Genomic DNA, 19254 nt, shown 5'->3' with positions numbered 1-19254 from the left:
ATGTATAGCGGTGGCTAGGTTTTCTTCCCTAGCTTCAAACGGAAGCAGGCGCACAAGTGAAAGCCTCTTACACAGCCGCTCCCCGCTCACTGGAGGAATGTTATCTGTGTGACATTGTGGCGTGCCAGCATGAGGTCTCTTTCCAAAACACAATCAGAGAAATCCCACTGGGAAGGAGCAACTGCATTGTCCCATTGCACACAATGAACAGCTTTGTGTGGCATAATTTTCACAGAGAGATAAAAGTTAATTGTTTGTTTAAAATTAGGGCTGTGCGAATGTCGTTTTTTTCTTCCAGAGACAACAAGTATGTGAGGTTTTGCATTATGCATACAGTGCTCTGCCGGTGGGAAGGCCTTTATGGGGATAAGGCTGTAAATATCCCCAGTATAAAGGTTAGAGCTGTTCCCATGTGTTTCAGGTTATGACTGTAGGGAACCCCTGCTGCTCGATTACCATTTAAACTTTTATAAATAGCAGAGAAAAGGAGATTCACTTTTATTTCCATGCCAGTTGTCTGCACAAAACTACCATTAATATTCCATTCTGTGGCTCCTTGGAGGTTTGGTTTCTGACTGGTTTCTGTTTGAAAATCCACCGTCTAAACAACGTTCGGATACGGAGACATGGAGATTTGCTGTTGCAGTGAATGTCATATTTGTCACACAGTACAGCAAGTTCAGATGTCCCGGGTTTACCGATAAACGTAAGTATAAAAACAAAGTATTTTAATCATCTCCCATTGGGTAGAAAACACCATCCGAGGCGTGTAAAGACCTGTCCATGGCTTTAATTTGACGTTCTAGCTTTACGACCTTACAGCAAGTAGTGAGTGTATACATTTACATACCGGTCCCCTGTGGGAATCAAACCCACAACCCTAGCTTTGCAAGCACCATGCTCTACCAACTGAGTGCTCAGTGCTACCAATAGTTGATTTACAATTGCTAAAAGGGGAGCACTCCAGTGTCATAATGTGAAATAGATGAAAGGGCTTTTTCCCCCCCATTCAGCATTCATGTCATGTCTATTTAAGGTCTTATGACAGATTTGGTGATCTTTCCTGATCTGCTGGTATTTTACGGGAAGGTTACATCATTTTGCTGTGCAGAGATTCGGATAGCTAGCGGTTGTCCTGTGTATGAGAAAATAGACTGATGAAATGCTGCTGATCAACTGATTTGCCATGGGGGGGGGGGGGGGGGGGGGGTTCTGTGTCTTTGAAGTCTTTATGCTGGCTGAGGAATAGCTTCCTCTGTCGTGTTGACTTCTAACAGAGACATTCTTGATGACTCAATGAATCTGCACAGAACATAGATTTTTCTACTTGTGTGCTCCACTGACAACTGTTTACCAGACCATACTAAGGACCCACTCTATGAAGAGACTGAGTAGTTCAGACAATTTCAGATGACATTCTCGATCACACAGAGCTGTGATCTGATCAGTTAATGATATTGTATGGTTCGGATTGAACATTTCAGATTTGCATCATCAGAAAATGTTTTAAGAGAGCTTTAACAAACAAGTACCTGCTAGGGGGAACAGGGAAACTGATATGAATTTAAGTTGGAGGTCAAACGCACTGTGAAAAGGTCAAACACACAGTGCTCCGTCCTCTGGACATGACCCCATAACGACCCATAATGATTGTTCTCAGCAGTGGTCTTTTTGCAAGATCACATCTCCCACAGCCTCTACAAAATAACCAGTGGCTCCGCGATGGCAGGAGGAGCAGATGGAGAGAGCACATGTAATCACTATGAATGAAAGATAAACATTTTCTTAAATAACAGCCCAATCCTCCGCTATCATGATCTATTACAGGGGTAGAGGCTGTGGGAGGCCTTTCTCCCAGCAGCTGGCAGGTGTGGCGGGCAGCATTGTCCGCACAGGTGCTGGGAGGGGAGCTGGTGCCTGGGTCCCAGTTTAGGATCTGATGGATGGCATATGGTGTGAGCGAGGGATGACAGCTGGCACAAGGCGAGGAGTTAATATCCTCTCTTCCAGGCAACAGGCGAGGGGAGACTGAGTGAAAGGCTTTAGTTACTAGCGATTACATGAGGGTTCAGAGGCTGGTACTACAGCAGCTAGCGCAGATTATAAACTGGGTGGTTCGAGCCCTGAATGCTGATTGGCTGATAGCCATGGTATATCAGACCGTATACCATGGGTATGACAAAACATTTAGTTTTACTGCTCTAATTACGTTGGTAACCAGTTTACAATAGCAATAAGGCACCTCGGGATTTGTGGTATGTGGCCAATGTACCACGGCTAAGGGCTGTGTCCAGGCACTCCGCGATGTGTCGTGCCCAAGCACAGCCCTTAACCGTGGTATATTGGCCATATACCACACCTCCTTGGGCCTTGCTTAATTAGTCAATGGCAGGCGATCAGGACATTACCCACAATGCATAACACACAAATACACTGCTCAAAAAAATAAAGGGAACACTAAAATAACACATCCTAGATCTAAATGAATGAAATATTCTTATTAAATACTTTTTTCTTTACATAGTTGAATGTGCTGACAACAAAATCACACAAAAATGATCAATGTAAATCAAATTTATCAACCCATGGAGGTCTGGATTTGGAGTGACACTCAAAATTAAAGTGGAAAACCACACTACAGGCTGATCCAACTTTGATGTAATGTCCTTAAAACAAGTCAAAATGAGGCTCAGTAGTGTGTGTGGCCTCCACGTGCCTGTATGACCTCCCTACAACGCATGGGCATGCTCCTGATGAGGTGGTGGATGGTCTACTGAGGGATCTCCTCCCAGACCTGGACTAAAGCATCCGCCAACTCCTGGACAGTCTGTGGTGCAATGTGGCGTTGGTGGATGGAGCGAGACATGATGTCCCAGATGTGCTCAATTGGATTCAGGTCTGGGAAACGGGCGGGCCAGTCCATAGCATCAATGCCTTCCTCTTGCAGGAACTGCTGACACACCACATGAGGTCTAGCATTGTCTTGCATTAGGAGGAACCCAGGGCCAACCGCACCAGCATATGGTCTCACAAGGGGTCTGAGGATCTCATCTCGGTACCTAATGGCAGTCAGGCTACCTCTGGCGAGCACATGGAGGGCTGTGCGGCCCCCAAAAGAAATGCCACCCCACACCATGACTGACCCACCGCCAAACCGGTCATGCTGGAGGATGTTGCAGACAGCAGAACGTTCTCCACGGCATCTCCAGACTCTGTCACGTCTGTCACGTGCTCAGTGGGAACCTGCTTTCATCTGTGAAGAGCACAGGGCGCCAGTGGCGAATTTGCCAATCTTGGTGTTCTCTGGCAAATGCCAAACGTCCTGCATGGTGTTGGGCTGTAAGCACAACCCCCACCTGTGGACGTCGGGCCCTCATACCACCCTCATGGAGTCTGTTTCTGACCGTTTGAGCAGACACACGCACATTTGTGGCCTGCTGGAGTTCATTTTGCAGGGCTCTGGCAGTGCTCCTCCTGCTCCTCCTTGCACAAAGGCGGAGGTAGCGGTCCTGCTGCTGGGTTGTTGCCCTCCTACGGCCTCCTCCACATCTCCTGATGTACTGGCCTGTCTCCTGGTAGCGCCTCCATGCTCTGGACACTACGCTGACAGACACAGAAAACCTTCTTGCCACAGCTCGCATTGATGTGCCATCCTGGATGAGCTGCACTACCTGAGCCACTTGTGTGGGTTGTAGACTTCGTCTCATGCTACAACTAGAGTGAAAGCACCGCAAGCATTCAAAAGTGACCAAAACATCAGCCAGGAAGAATAGGAACTGAGAAGTGGTCTGTGGTTACCACCTGCAGAACCACTCCTTTATTGGGGTGTGTTGCTAATTGCCTATAATTTCCACCATTTGCACAACAGCATGTGAAATGTATTGTCAATCAGTGTTGCTTCTTAAGTGGACAGTTTGATTTCACAGAAGTGTGATTGACTTGGAGTTACATTGTGTTGTTTAAGTGTACCCTTTAATTTTTTGAGCAGTGTATGTATTATGCATTACTTGCGGTTCTTATGTGAACCTTTAACATGGGATGGATGAAACTGTGTGCCATATAATTGCATATAGAACTGATTCATAGAATGTATGTGCTGTGAAAATAAACATGACCTTATATGGAGTTATTTGGATTCAATATCCTCGCAAATCCTAAAATCTAACCCAAATCTATCACTCATGACTCATCCACTTCAATCAAATGAATACTTCAACACGAGTGTGTGGTATTGCCCTCAATACTGAAACGAAAGGGTTTTTAAAAAATGAGCTGAAGATATCTGTAGCTGTAATACCGTGAAATACCAAATCTTTCTGGGAGTGTGGTAGTGATGAAAGGAAAAGTAAACTACTAGACATAACAAGGAAGAAGTATGGAGAAAATATCAGAGCCTCTATACTGGGGCGTGGAAATCCAAGTTAAGACGTCATCTCAGACAGAGAATCTTTATTTTTTTTAATCGACACTAGTGCAGTAGAATAGTGCTGCACAGTTTTCACATTTTGTGGTGTTTGTCTGAAATGTTGACACGTTCAATGTCTTTTTCTACTGATCTACACAGCCTACTTCACAGGGTAACAATTGAAAGTGTCAACATTTCAGACTCAACACAACAACATTTGACAACTGTGCAGGGGTTCACATACTTTTTTTTTTTACTGCACTGTATATCTACCAAGAGAAAGTAGAATTGATCTGTTTCACACTAGCTTACCCTAAATCATGTTATGTGATTATGGCCACTCTCAAGGGGAAACTGTCTTTCCACCTGAAACTGAATCCTTGACTCAGAAATATAATAATAAGAAGGAAAATAATCTCGTTCTTGTGACTTGTTTTGCAGGCCCTGCTGTCCCTGTAGGGGTGGATGTTCAGGTGGAGAGTTTGGACAGTATATCAGAGGTGGACATGGTAAGTGAACTGATAATCATACAAACATGAAACCTTGTAACATTTCAATGAAGTCAACTTGAACAGTTATTATTACAGATCAGTGGAACATTTGAAGAGGTCTTTGTGATACGGCGTTTAAATTCAACAACTGCTGAACGCAATGGGTAGGGATGCTGGCCATTCCTATAACAAATAAAGAGACACCCGGCAGTGTTAAATAAAAGTATTTTAGAGACGGTAACATCAATGATTGGTTCAATGGAAGTGGTGGGCTGCACAAAGAAAATTAGCGTATCCTTCACAATCTGCTAATAAGTAAATAAGACTGTGAAGCTGTTTTGGGGGGGGGGGAGCACTGTTTTGGAGCTGATGAACTCAAATGAATTATATTGGTCATGCTTCTTAATCTCGTATTCTCAGAGAATCCAAACAATAGGAGCACAGTGCTAAAAACAATGTTTTGTCTTGAAAATGACCTGGCAAATGACCATGCACATGTTCCACCACAGTAATATAATTACATGGGCCCGCTGTCCTAAGCTATAAATTGGAGCCGAACTGCCATCCTGATGTCCTGTAAGTCTCTATGTGAGCATTTCAATGTTTGTATATAACTGTATTAAAATAGACTGGGCAAATGATTGCTTTCAGACTATGACTGTCCTTAATGCCAGACTGCTGGAGGACAAAGGTTCAGTCATCCGTATCAACCATTTTAATATCATTATGCAATGTTACAGTGGACTAATATTTGTTGAATGTGTCCAAATGTGATGTTACACACACGTTGTATGTAATGACATAGGTACTGATTACTTCATTGGTGCCATTATTTCAAGTTGTATTATTACTGATCTAATACATAGTGTAATGCTGTGAAGTGAATGGAAAAGGGGAGGATCTGCTGTGGTGGATGCAGTGGCGTAGTCGACATGAAATAGACCCTTTTGCCTAGCAACATATACAGATCAAGGAGCAGAGAGGAAGGGAAAGGATATGTGTGACCAATGCAACCTCTAACCCAGAGCTGTCATTACTGTATGTGTCTCATCATCACTAATGTCAACTCTGACTGCCCTCTCTGGACATAATGACATAATATGTTCCCTGCTCATACTAGGGACATACACTGAGTGTACAAAACATTAGGAAAACCTGCTCTTTCTTTGACAGACTGACCAGGTGAATCCAGGTGAAAGCTATAATCCCTTATTGACGTCACTTGTTAAATCCACTTAAAAAAGTGTAGATGAAGGGGAGGAGACAGGTTAAAGATGGATGTTTATGCCTTGAGACAATTGAGACATGGATTGTGTATGTGTGCCATTCAGAGGGTGAATGGGCAAGACAAAAGATATAAGTGCCTTTGAACTGGGTACGGTAGTAGGTGCCAGGAACACTGGTTGGACAGTGTGTCAAGAACCGCAATGCTGCTTTTCCCTTGCGTATCAAGAATGGTCCACCACCCAAAGGACATCCAGCCAAATTGACACAACTGTGGGAATCACTGAAGTCAACATGGGCCAGCATCCCTGTCGAACACTTTCGACACCCTGTAGAGTCCATGTCCCAGCATATTGAGGCTGTTCTCAGGGCAAATGTTGAGCGCAAACTTGAACGTTGTGAAAATTCTGTGCAACGTCCAGCGCGCGTTTACTGTGAACACTGAGACTGTACCCATTTAAGTTAGTTTTAACAGTGGCTATATAGGCTACTGTGGCTATTTGATCATAATGTAGGCCTACCAGGGCCTCCCGGGTGGCGCAGTGGTCTAAGGCGCTTCATTGCCGTGCTAGCTGTGCCACCGGAGACTCTGGGTTCGATCCCAGGCTCTGTCGCAGCCGGCCGCGACCGGGAGGTCCATGGGGCGACGCACAATTGGCCTAGCGTCGTCCGGGTTAGGGAGGGATTGGCCGGTAGGGATATCCTTGTCTCATCGCGCACTAGTGACTCCTGTGGCGGGCCGGGCGCAGTGCACGCTAACCAGGTCGCCATTTGCACTGTGTTTCCTCCGACACATTGGTGCAGCTGGCTTCCGGGTTGGATCCGCGCTGTGTTAAGAAGCAGTGCGGCTTGGTTGTGTTTCGGAGGACGCATGGCTTTCGACCGTCTCTCCCGAGCCCGTACGGGAGTTGTAGCGATGAGACAAGATAGTAACTACTAAACAATTGGATACCATGAAATTGGGGAGAAAAAGGGGGTAAAATTCAAAAATAAATAATAATAATAATAATAATGTAGGCCTACCAGAGTGGCCTTACCATCAAAAACAATGGAGAAAATGCATCTCATAACATTTTAACATGGAAATAGCTGTTCTATCATTAAGCCTACAGTAGCAGCCGATTTGTGTTGTTCAATGTAGACCTACATTCCATGACACCTTTGACAAAAACTTACATCAACCTGTTTATTCACTTGGTGACTGAAAATGCTGTTGTGTTGTTTGATGCAAGAAACCACTTTACAAAATAAAATGCATTAATATTGTCATACCATTATTACAGAGAAACAGAAATATTGTGCAACCCTCTGCCTATTGGCTACTTAGCTTATTCAAGCCTGTCTCAAAATACACAAAATACACACTGCCCCTTTAAGACAACAAAAAAGCTCTTTACCCGACTCGCTTTTCAAAGATATCTAGAAATGTACATGTTTTGTGCTCTTGGCTACATGCAGCTCTCGCTTTGATCTCAAAACAAGCGCATCTACTCACGACTGCTCATGCTGTAAGCACAATCCAGTTCAAAGTAAATGGCACAGATCCATATACAGTGCATTTGGAAAGTATTCCGACCCTTTGACTTTTTCCACATTTTGTTATTTTATAAAGGATTATTCAAAAATGGATACAATTGTTTCTACACACAATCTACTCACAATACCCCATAATGACAAAGTAAAAACAGGTTTAGACATTTTAGCAAATGTATTAAAAATAAAAACTGAAATATCGTATTTATATAAGTATTCAGAGCCTTTACTCAGTACTTAGTTGAAGCACCTATGGCAGCGATTACAGCCTTGAGTCTTCTTGGGTAAGACGCTACACCTGTATTTGGGGAGTTTCTCCCATTCTTCTTTTCAGATCAACTCAAGCTCTGTCAGGTTGGATGGGCAGCATCGCTGAAAAGCTATTTTCAGGTCTCGCCAGAGATGTTCGACTGGGTTCCAGTCCGGGCTCTGCCTGGGCCACTCAAGAACATTCAGAGACTTGTCACGATGTCACAGCTGCGTTGTCTTAGCTGTGTGCTTAGGGTCGTTGTCCTGTTGGAAGGTGAACCTTCACCCCAGTCTGAGGTCCTGAGCGCTCAGGACCTTTCATCAAGGATCTCTCTGTACTTTGCTTCGTTCATCTAGTCTCCCAGTCCCTGCTGCTGAAAAACATCCCTGCAGCATGATGCTGCCACCACCAGCCTTCACCGTAGGGATGGTGCCAGGTTTCCTCCACATATGATACTTGACATTCAGGGCAAAGAGTTCAATCTTGGTTTCATCAGACTCATGGTCAGAGCCTTTTAGGTGCCTTTTGGCAAACTCCACGCAGGCTGTCGTGGCTTTTACTGAGGAGTGGCTTCCGTCTGGCCACTCTACCATAAAGGCCTGATTGGTGGTGCTGCACAGATGGTTGTCCTTCTTGAAGGTTCTCCCATCTCCACAGAGGAACTCTGGAATTGGAATCAATGGAATTTACCACAGGTGGACTCCAATCAAGTTGTAGAAACATCTCAAGGATGATCAGTGGAAACATGGTGCACCTGAGCTCAATTTCGGTGTCATATCAAAGGGTCTGAAAAATGTAGAATAAGGTTTTAACATAACAAAATCTGGAAAAAGTCAAGGGGTCTGAATACTTTCCAAATGCACTGTATCGTGTCTGTGACTATCATTAAATGTGAAAACTAATAATGTAAACTTTAATTAATTTGGAAGTCGGGGCACCATGGGAAAATGTTTATAGAGTCTCTATTTCCCGAATCGACTCTTCAGATATTTTCACATCTTATCAATCAGTCTTCTATTTATGAATTATTAATTGTTACCTCATTAGTCTAATTCCAAACATTGTACAATTCTTAGTTATCTGCACGAACCCTGGTTTCCATAATGAATCAGCTATAAACAAATTGTCTTAATTATTTATTTACTAATCACACAGCATTACATTTCAAACAAACAGTAGATAATGGTTACCAACAATGATAGAAAAGTCCCTAGTGGGCTAAGCCGATATGACAGCATGTTAGTCAACGGAAAGGGGTGGGGACTGAGAAAGAGCGGGAAAGATTAAATGGATTCACTGCACACAGTCCGTAATTATATTAATTGAAATGCTAATCCTTTGCACATGAACGGCCACTCATTAGAGAATAACTGCAATGTATATATATTTACACCTGTATGTCGTTGTTGTCTTCTCTGTTGAAATCCTCGATTGTCCTGTAGGGTTCATCAGAGTCTCTGGTTAACTTTCCTAGAAGTCACAATGTCTTTCGTGGTTGGAGGTAGTTAGACTGGATACTTCAGAGTAACATTCAGAAATGTTCTCATAGAATAGTTGATTCGGCGGTTGTCGGTATTCTCATTCTAGGTTTACGTAATTTCTAGCTGCAGACAAGTAATTTGTGTCGTCTAGAATTTCTCCCTTATTCTGTAGTGAACGATAGTCTCAGAGTTGAACCATTTCCAGTCGTGTCGCCAACTACCTGCGGTCTGGTTTAATGGCCTATAGAGTTGTAGCCATTCCAATGTGGGGATGACGTTCTCTGACTTATCCATTGGTAGAGTTCAAGTTTAAACCACTTCACACACTAGCATCACCCGGCATTTTTTGGTCACAGAAATTCAACCATTTGCAACCTTAGCTTACACCATGGTTTGTGTGGTCTGGTGTGAATTGCGCCACGAGTAGGTTTTATATATTTCAGAGAAAAGGGCGGTTCATGGCGCTGACATAATGTCTATGCTCACGTGGGCGTGGCCATTGGTTTGGTTAACTTTATATGAAAAACCCATGCTCTCATTTAGAAGGTTAACATCACATTACATCTTTTCACAAATAGTTTCATATAGTTTCATCACATACGTTTCACAATATTTAGATGTAAACCTGATAGCTGGAAAATGTACACTTTAACATCTTATGGCTGGTGGGCAGTATTGAGTAGCTTGGATGAATAAGGTGCCTGCTACTTAGGACCAGAAGCTAAAATAAGCATATTATTAGTAGATTTGGATGGAAAACACTCTGACGTTTCTAAAACTGTTTGAATGATGTCTGTGAGTACTCATATGGCAGGCAAAAACCTGAGAAAAAATCCAACCAGGAAGTGGAAAATCTGAGATTTGTAGTTTTTCAACTCTTTGCCTATCCAAGATACAGTGTAAATTTGGTCCGATTGCACTTCCACTAGATGTCAACAGTCTTTAGAACCTTGTTTAAGGCTTCTACTGTGATGGAGGAGAGAATGAGAGCTGTTTCAACCTGTGAGAGGTAGCTGCGTTCCATTGCATTTCTAAAGACAAAGGAATTCTCCGGTTGAAACATTATTGAAGATTTATGTTAAAAACATCATAAAGATTGATTCTATACATCGTTTGACATGTTTCTATGAACTGTAACGGAACTTTTTATCTGGACCTAGTGCTCACGCCTCATGAATTTGGATTTGTGACAAAAAGGAGGTATTTGGAGGTATTTGGATATAATTTGGATATAAATTATGGACTTTATCGAACAAAACAAACATTTATTGTGGAACTGAGATTCCTGGGAGTGCATTCTGATGAAGATCATCAAAGGTAAGTGAATATTTAAAATGCTATTTCTGACTTCTGTTGGCTCCACAACATGGCGGGTATCTGTATGGCTTGTTTTTGTGTCTGAGCGCTGTACACAGATTATTGCATGGTGTGCTTTTTCCATAAATGTTTTTTTAAACCTGACACAGCGGTTGCATTAAGGAGAAGTATATACAGTGGGGCAAAAAAGTATTTAGTCAGCCACCAATTGTGCAAGTTCACCCACTTAAAAAGATGAGAGAGGCCTGTAATTTTCATCATAGGTACACTTCAACAATGACAGACAAAATGAGAAAATAAATCCAGAAAATCACATTGTAGGGTTTTTAATGAATTTATTTGCAAATTATGGTGGAAAATAAGTACAGTGCCTTGCGAAAGTATTCGGCCCCCTTGAACTTTGCGACCTTTTGCCACATTTCAGGCTTCAAACATAAAGATATAAAACTGTATTTTTTTGTGAAGAATCAACAACAAGTGGGACACAATCATGAAGTGGAACGACATTTATTGGATATTTCAATTTTTTTTAATAAATCAAAAACTGAAAAATTGGGCGTGCAAAATTATTCAGCCCCTTTACTTTCAGTGCAGCAAACTCTCTCCAAAAGTTCAGTGAGGATCTCTGAATGATCCAATGTTGACCTAAATGACTAATGATGATAAATACAATCCACCTGTGTGTAATCAAGTCTCCGTATAAATGCACCTGCACTGTGATAGTCTCAGAGGTCCGTTAAAAGCGCAGAGAGCATCATGAAGAACAAGGAACACACCAGGCAGGTCCGAGATACTGTTGTGAAGAAGTTTAAAGCCGGATTTGGATACAAAAAGATTTCCCAAGCTTTAAACATCCCAAGGAGCACTGTGCAAGCGATAATATTGAAATGGAAGGAGTATCAGACCACTGCAAATCTACCAAGACCTGGCCGTCCCTCTAAACTTTCAGCTCATACAAGGAGAAGACTGATCAGAGATGCAGCCAAGAGGCCCATGATCACTCTGGATGAACTGCAGAAATCTACAGCTGAGGTGGGAGACTCTGTCCATAGGACAACAATCAGTCGTATATTGCACAAATCTGGCCTTTATTGAAGAGTGGCAAGAAGAAAGCCATTTCTTAAAGATATCCATAAAATGTGCCGTTTAAAGTTTGCCACAAGCCACCTGGGAGACACACCAAACATGTGGAAGAAGGTGCTCTGGTCAGATGAAACCAAAATTGAACTTTTTGGCAACAATGCAAAACGTTATGTTTGGCGTAAAAGCAACACAGCTGAACCCACCATCCCCACTGTCAAACATGGTGGTGGCAGCATCATGGTTTGGGCCTGCTTTTCTTCAGCAGGGACAGGGAAGATGGTTAAAATTGATGGGAAGATGGATGGAGCCAAATACAGGACCATTCTGGAAGAAAACCTGATGGAGTCTGCAAAAGACCTGAGACTGGGACGGAGATTTGTCTTCCAACAAGACAATGATCCAAAACATAAAGCAAAATCTACAATGGAATGGTTCAAAAATAAACATATCCAGGTGTTAGAATGGCCAAGTCAAAGTCCAGACCTGAATTCAATCGAGAATCTGTGGAAAGAACTGAAAACTGCTGTTCACAAATGCTCTCCATCCAACCTCACTGAGCTCGAGCTGTTTTGCAAGGAGGAATGGGAAAACATTTCAGTCTCTCGATGTGCAAAACTGATAGAGACATACCCCAAGCGACTTACAGCTGTAATCGCAGCAAAAGGTGGCGCTACAAAGTATTAACTTAAGGGGGCTGAATAATTTTGCACGCCCAATTTTTCAGTTTTTGATTTATTAAAAAAGTTTGAAATCTCCAATAAATGTTGTTCCACTTCATGATTGTGTCCCACTTGTTGTTGATTCTTCACAAAAAAATACAGTTTTATATCTTTATGTTTGAAGCCTGAAATGTGGCAAAAGGTCGCAAAGTTCAAGGGGGCCGAATACTTTCGCAAGGCACTGTATTTGGTCAATAACAAAAGTTTATCTCAATACTTTGTTATATACCCTTTGTTGGCAATGACAGAGGTCAAACGTTTTCTGTAAGTCTTCACAAGGTTTTCACACACTGTTGCTGGTATTTTGGCCCATTCCTCCATGCAGATCTCCTCTAGAGCAGTGATGTTTTGGGGCTGTTGCTGGGCAACACGGACTTTCAACTCCCTCCAAAGATTTTCTATGGGGTTGAGATCTGGAGACTGGCTAGGCCACTCCAGGACCTTGAAATGCTTCTTACGAAGCCACTCCTTCGTTACCCGGGCGGTGTGTTTGGGATCATTGTCATGCTGAAAGACCCAGCCATGTTTCATCTTCAATGTCCTTGCTGAAAATCTCACGATACATAGCCCCATTCATTCTTTCCTTTACACGGATCAGTCGTCCTGGTCCCTTTGCAGAAAAACAGCCCCAAAGCATGATGTTTAGGTAAGGTGTTCTTTGGATGCAACTCAGCATTCTTTGTCCTCCAAACACGATGAGTTGAGTTTTTACCAAAAAGTTACATTTTGGTTTCATCTGACCATATGACATTCTCCCAATCTTCTTCTGGATCATCCAAATGCTCTCTAGCAAACTTCAGACGGGCCTGGACATGTACTGGCTTAAGCAGGGGGACACGTCTGGCACTGCACGTCTGGCACTGCAGGATTTGAGTCCCTGGCGGCGTAGTGTGTTACTGATGGTAGGCTTTGTTACTTTGGTCCCAGCTCTCTGCAGGTCATTCACTAGGTGCCCCAGTGTGGTTCAGGGATTTTTGCTCACCGTTCTTGTGATCATTTTGACATAAACAAAATATATACAAAATAAAGTTTTCACACCAACATCATCGAAATGGACTGTATTCTATATACGTCCAAGGTCCTGGCAAAATGACCCTATCATTGCGTTGTCTAATGTCATATCTAGGGTGTTCCTAATGTGCGGTGTGTTGCTTAGGGCACTATCCTAAGTTGATAACTACTACAGCTTCGGGCAGTCTACAGGGATGACCTATGGACCTCTGTGGATAAACTGGTTCTGTAGGTGTAGAGTCAATGGCCTCAGAGTACATTTTAAACTTACTAAGGCTGGTATTTTTTTCAGACCCTTAAGTGAGCCGAGCATAAATCCTCATTGAATGTTCTGTTGTACGTGTGCGTTTATGCTTACATAAGCACACATGCCAAGGGAAAGAACCAAGTATCCTGCTAGGTTGCAGCCTGTTCAGAATGGGTCTGATGTCATCAGATAATCTCCAGGTCAATGCCTGGAGGTCAGTAAGAATTGATGTCGACCTCAAGACATATGTTAAGGGGACCTGTAGTAGTCACTGTGTCTTACATCATTGTAGTGGTGATAGGTATGAAGGAGTCTATTTCATAGCTATGTTATCTACGGAGGAGCTAACCTCACGACGGAAGTACTCTCTAAGCACTGAACCAGTCGTACGCGGTGTGATCATGGTTCATGACTTCTAATAACTTTCCTCCTGAATGGAGGGTTCTATTTATTAGTGGCATGTGTGTTGACCATCAGAAGAGTGTTCTGGAGATTCCCTTACATGTGTTGCAATCTGAGTGACTACTAACTCCTCTGTCACTATTTATCAATAGCAATTTGACTTATGAGGTCTCTAATCCTCTTACTGATTGTTGCTGGACTGACTGTGGTAGCATTGGTATTGGTACTCAAGGGGATCAGTTATCCCACCGATTTATTCTGAAATATTATCCTACCGTAACACATGATTAAAGTACTTTACTAGTTGTATTGTAGTTGAAACTACATATAGCAAGGCATTGCTATTTTTATATTTGTTTTGGAGGTGAAAGTCCACTGGACTTCTTTTACAACCAGTGTGGAACACCTCAGTAATATCTTAGATGTGTTCTAAGATGATCCCCATCTAGGGCCCTGTCTGCTCCTCACTGTTCTCATAGGGGACTTTACTAGATTTGTTTTCTGCTCTGACGGCCTCATACGGTGTTGCACATAGTCTCAACCCCCCCCCCCCCCCCCCCATCCCCCCTCACAGGCCTCATCATGGGTCTGGGCTACTATTCACTCCTTTCTGGCTCGGGACCCCCCCACCAGCGTTTGGTGTTGGTATCCGAGGCACAAACGAAAAGGTTGGACCCTATGTGCGAGTTATCAGCGGCCGCGTTGTTATGAGAATGGCTGAAACCTGTCGATCAAATCTCCTGGTGTTTGTGCTTCAAAACGCTCAGTGGCTGTCGAGGCCTGTCAGTCACCACAGCGTCCGCGTGTGGCAACCTCTTCAGTACCTGCGAACTGAGACGAGGATATCTGTCTGTGATATCGCAATGTGTTTTACCAGTGGGAGTCATTGGGTCAGTTGCTGGACTGACGGCGTTAGTGTTATTGTAAGGGATGACAGTCTCCAAGAAAGCAGAAGATGTATCATCGGAAGCAGAGTACACTCTGCTCATTGATGTGTTTCTTGCTGAGACGGCCGCAGTGCTTGCGCAAGTGTCCTAAGAGCAAGAGAAGTTCATCTCAACTACAGTATTGCACAGCTTCAAGGAGGAGGGAAGTTGCTCGTTCTCAGAGACTCGAAATTATGAAAATAATGGTCAATCAGGTTTGCTGATGGAATGTGTCGAGATATCGTAATATCTCCTTGGATCGGATTCTGCACCAAGAGGTTTCTAAACGTCTTTTTCCCAAGGGGTGCTTTTGACAGATACCCCTCGTGGATGACTGCATTGCAGCTAGCGTTAGGGGAAGACAGTGTGGTCAGTGGAGAAGGCACTGTGACCTGTGACCATACATGGTTGGTTTTCCAATCCATCAGTGGGAGTAACCGATCCATCAAGTCTGCTCCGAGTAGCAGGGTTTCAGATTCGAGGCTGGTAACATACACAGGGTGAACGATCGATACGTCTGGGAAGTGTAGTTTCAGCATGACTCTCAATGTTAGAGGCGAGGTAGTCTGAATGACCCTCGAATTGTAGTTTCGCCTCATTCTACTTTTAACCAACGTTTAGTTGGCTTCAAAACCCTTTTGAGGTCATCGAACAATGTTTGAGAGATGAGCGATATTGTCGCACCTGAATCAATTAGCGCATGACAAGTTAAGCAGTCCCTCGGGACTGTTTCCAGCTATGGCCGTTTAGAGTCGCGTTTAGTGGACATATTCCCCACAAAGTGGAGTGGTTGTTCACAGCGACGTGACGTGCCATTTCTGTTCAAGGTGAAAGGGGATCGACTTTTCGGATTTTGAGTGGGCTTGGCTTTAACAAAGCTTATGACCTGGTTCTTCGCAACCTTTGTATCAGTCTGTAGAGTCTGTAGACAAAGCCTGCGGGCTTGTTTCTTGATCGAGCGGGCCCTGGATAGTGTCTCGCGTGAGAGTGGGCGAAATAGATTTTTGTACTTCCTTGCTAAGGGTGTTAATTCCTGCGGTGTCCGGCAATTCCCCGTCTAGTCCTGTGACCGATCTTCTAAACAATGTAGCGCTTTAGTTCTTCACGTAGTAGAACTTGTAGAGAACATTTGTCTCCGATTTGATCGTCCTTTAACCCTTTGTTACCCTTCTGCTCTGACACTTTGTGCGGGTTGGGTGCAGAAACGTAGCAAACAGGTCAATTGTAGCCGTATTGGTTTCGATTGCGACGTACTTTACAGTTATTTAGACTGCGAAGGTTACTGGAATCGTGGTTTTGTGGTAGAAACCGTTGTTGTGCGTCATCTCTCAATGCTCAAATACCTGATAATGCACCCTCTTAGCTGGAGTGAGTGCTCCTAGTCAAACTTCGAAGCCTCAAAAGCTGTTCTTACAAGCTCTCTGAGTTGTAAGATAGGCAAGCCAACGTGGGCTGTAAAGGCCCAAGTAGGTAATGAAGGTGGAATACATGTTCGACAGAAACATTTGTTTGAATGGTAACAGCTCTTCCATTCTTGTTTCAGTGTCAGCCAAAGTAAGCTGAACAAAGCTTATGATAGTAAGCTTGTGGGTGTTCCTTCCAAGCTTGTTTGACAGTGTTAGTCAGTGAGCTATTGTGTTTGCGAGTCGCAGAACCACTAAATTCTCATTTCAAAGCTGTGGCAAGTTTAGCATAGTCATTAAGCACATGTTGCTGTTGTAGACTAATTAACTTCGTCATGTGTCTATTCGATGTTCGCTTCAACAGGTTAAACCCGGTCAGAAACCGTAGCGTTCGAGGAGCCATCCAATGCGTCCTCTATGTCAGCTAGGAACGTCTCAGTATCGTTTGGCTGACCTGGAACGGGGTCAAAGGTGGGGAAATTCTTGACGAGATTGTCAAGGCGTTCCACGCAAAGTGGACGGAGAGGATTGGCTTCATCCTGTGGGGAAATTGCTGCCGAAAGGCCACGAGGAGAAGCCAAGCTTTGGCTTTGTTGGTGAAGAGGCACCATATTACTCAGTGTCGAATGGCCAAGAGCAGAAGACTGGGGGACACATGAGGGAGGCAAAGTCTGAAACCTTCTATCGTCTTCACTCCTTTGAGTACCGGACTCCGGTTGCTTGGTTGGGTAGTCACGCTGTAGAGCGTGATCGTTCTGGAATTCCACCAGATTGTACCTAAGGGTGATATTCTGCTGCACTTGCTCCTTTTGGTCTCAAACTTATCTGTCATTGTTTGGAGATAGAGGTCTTAAGTACGGAGCGAGAGATTCAGTGATGAGATTTCCTCCGCTTGCTTAAAAATCACTATTTTCATTTTCATCACCTGAGTTCTCTCATCATTAATTTGGTCAATGACTTCAATGAGTTCTGCTGACCTGTCATCCAACTTAGTAATTGTGCTAATTAACTGATTGTCTTTGGTCTGCAGCATTTGTAGTAGAACAGTGTTACTTTGAGTAACGTTCAACAAAACTGCATGCATGTTATCAAGTTGAGTGCTCCTGTTTGTAGATAACTCGTCAGATTTATCTAGTTTGGTGTGGACATGGTCATATTTAGTTTTGGCTAAATCGAGTTGTTCCTGTAGAAAACGATTTTGTTCCTGTCAAAAACGATTTTGTTGAATAGTTTGTGCTCTTTCATCGTCATAAGCTGCAATTATCGTCATAAAATGCAATTACATTTAATTGTTCAGTTTTCAAACGCAGTTCCATAGCTATCAGAATTTTTCCCTTTTCTTCTTTTGTCATTAGTTTCCTGGTTCTCTCCACCTGTCCCTTTATGTCTACCGTTTCCTGCTCGTGATTGGACCAATGCCAATCTTGGATGGCAAGACATCAGGGTTAGATTTTGGAGAGCGTTTGTCGTGATTTCTACTGTTTTTCCTCTAATGGCATAGTTAGGGTTGGTATTGCTGCGAAGGTCAGAGATCAATCCTGTTATGGGTGAGGGTTCACTAATTAGCGGAGGAGTGGGAACCACTCCCTCTGATAGCTTGAACATTATTAGAACATTTGAGAGGATTATTTAATTTTTTCCTGTTTTTCCAAAGTTTGGTTTTGGAATACGTTAGACATTAATGAACCATCAGTACTGTGACGTGAATGAATTTGCATACCTGTATAGGCAGCTGGGAATTAAACTTTAGTTAACCTGAGAAGTTGGTTCATCTAGGTTAATATAGGACAGTTTAAAATGTCTCATTTAATTGGAAGAACCTGAAAAGGTATGTTCGACAATTTAACTTATTAAATTGAACAAGACAATGATATCCAATCAATTGAGATTGTCTGGATTATCATAAGTGTAACCAGTAGAGCAAATGTTATGGTACATTCATCACTAGGTTCACTTATCCCTAAGGCCGAAGCCACATGTGATTCCTGCTGGAGGCGAGACTTCATTCAGTACTGGATAGTCCTGAATGAGCTTTGCAAAAGCTATTTTTACTGATAAATCATTGTTAATGATAAATCAAACCTGTATTTGTCACATAAGGCACAGCCTTCCCCAAGTTGTCCTCCTCAGGATGTTAGCAAGACTGTGGATGTCTCTGCTATTCCTACTGAATACCATGACCTCCTGGAAGTGTTCAGTAAGGCACGTGCTACTTCCCTTCCCCCGCACCATCCTTATGATTGTGCCATTGACCTTCTCCCAGGAACTACACCACCTCGGGGTCGGTTGTATTCTCTGTCCGGACCAGAGACTAAAGCTATGGAAGAGTACATAGAGGAGTCTCTGGCCACTGGGGCCGTCCTTCTGCATTTCCTGCAGGCTCAGGGTTTTTCTTTGTGGAGAAGAAGGACAAGAGCCTGCGCCCGTGCATTGACTACCGGGGAATTAATGTTATCACTGTCAAAAACGGTTACCCCCTACCTCTCCTCTCCTCAGCATTTGAACCTCTCCAGGGGGCTACCATGTTTTCCAAGTTGGACCTTCGGAATGCCTACCACCTGGTTCGGATACGCAAGGGGGATGAGGGGAAGACAGCCTTCAACACAGCCAGTGGACATTTTGAGTACCTGGTCATACTGTTTGGACTCACCAACTGTCCTCCAGGCTTTGGTCAATGATGTGCTTCGGAACATGCTAAACCAGTTTGTGTTCGTCTCCCTGGACGACATCCTGTTTTTTCCCCGATCTGCCCAAGAACATGT

At 43.4% G+C, this 19254-nt stretch overlaps 1 protein-coding gene across 2 annotated transcripts in view; it reads left to right on the top strand.

Moving 5' to 3' along the window:
* LOC110522109 (gamma-aminobutyric acid receptor subunit rho-2-like) overlaps nt 1-19254 on the top strand; it is a 40532-nt gene that overhangs the window by 9506 nt on the left and 11772 nt on the right. For both annotated transcript variants that reach the window (XM_021600234.2, XM_036975657.1), the window contains one exon: nt 4847-4914. In XM_021600234.2, the coding sequence (XP_021455909.1) occupies nt 4847-4914 (68 nt within the window). The remainder of the gene's footprint in view (nt 1-4846; nt 4915-19254) is intronic.

The sequence above is a fragment of the Oncorhynchus mykiss genome, chromosome 4 (assembly GCF_013265735.2).
Source record: "Oncorhynchus mykiss isolate Arlee chromosome 4, USDA_OmykA_1.1, whole genome shotgun sequence".
NCBI lineage: Eukaryota > Metazoa > Chordata > Actinopteri > Salmoniformes > Salmonidae > Oncorhynchus > Oncorhynchus mykiss.
The sequence above is the reverse complement of the archived record's forward strand: the minus strand, read 5'-3'. Positions and strand labels throughout refer to the sequence as shown.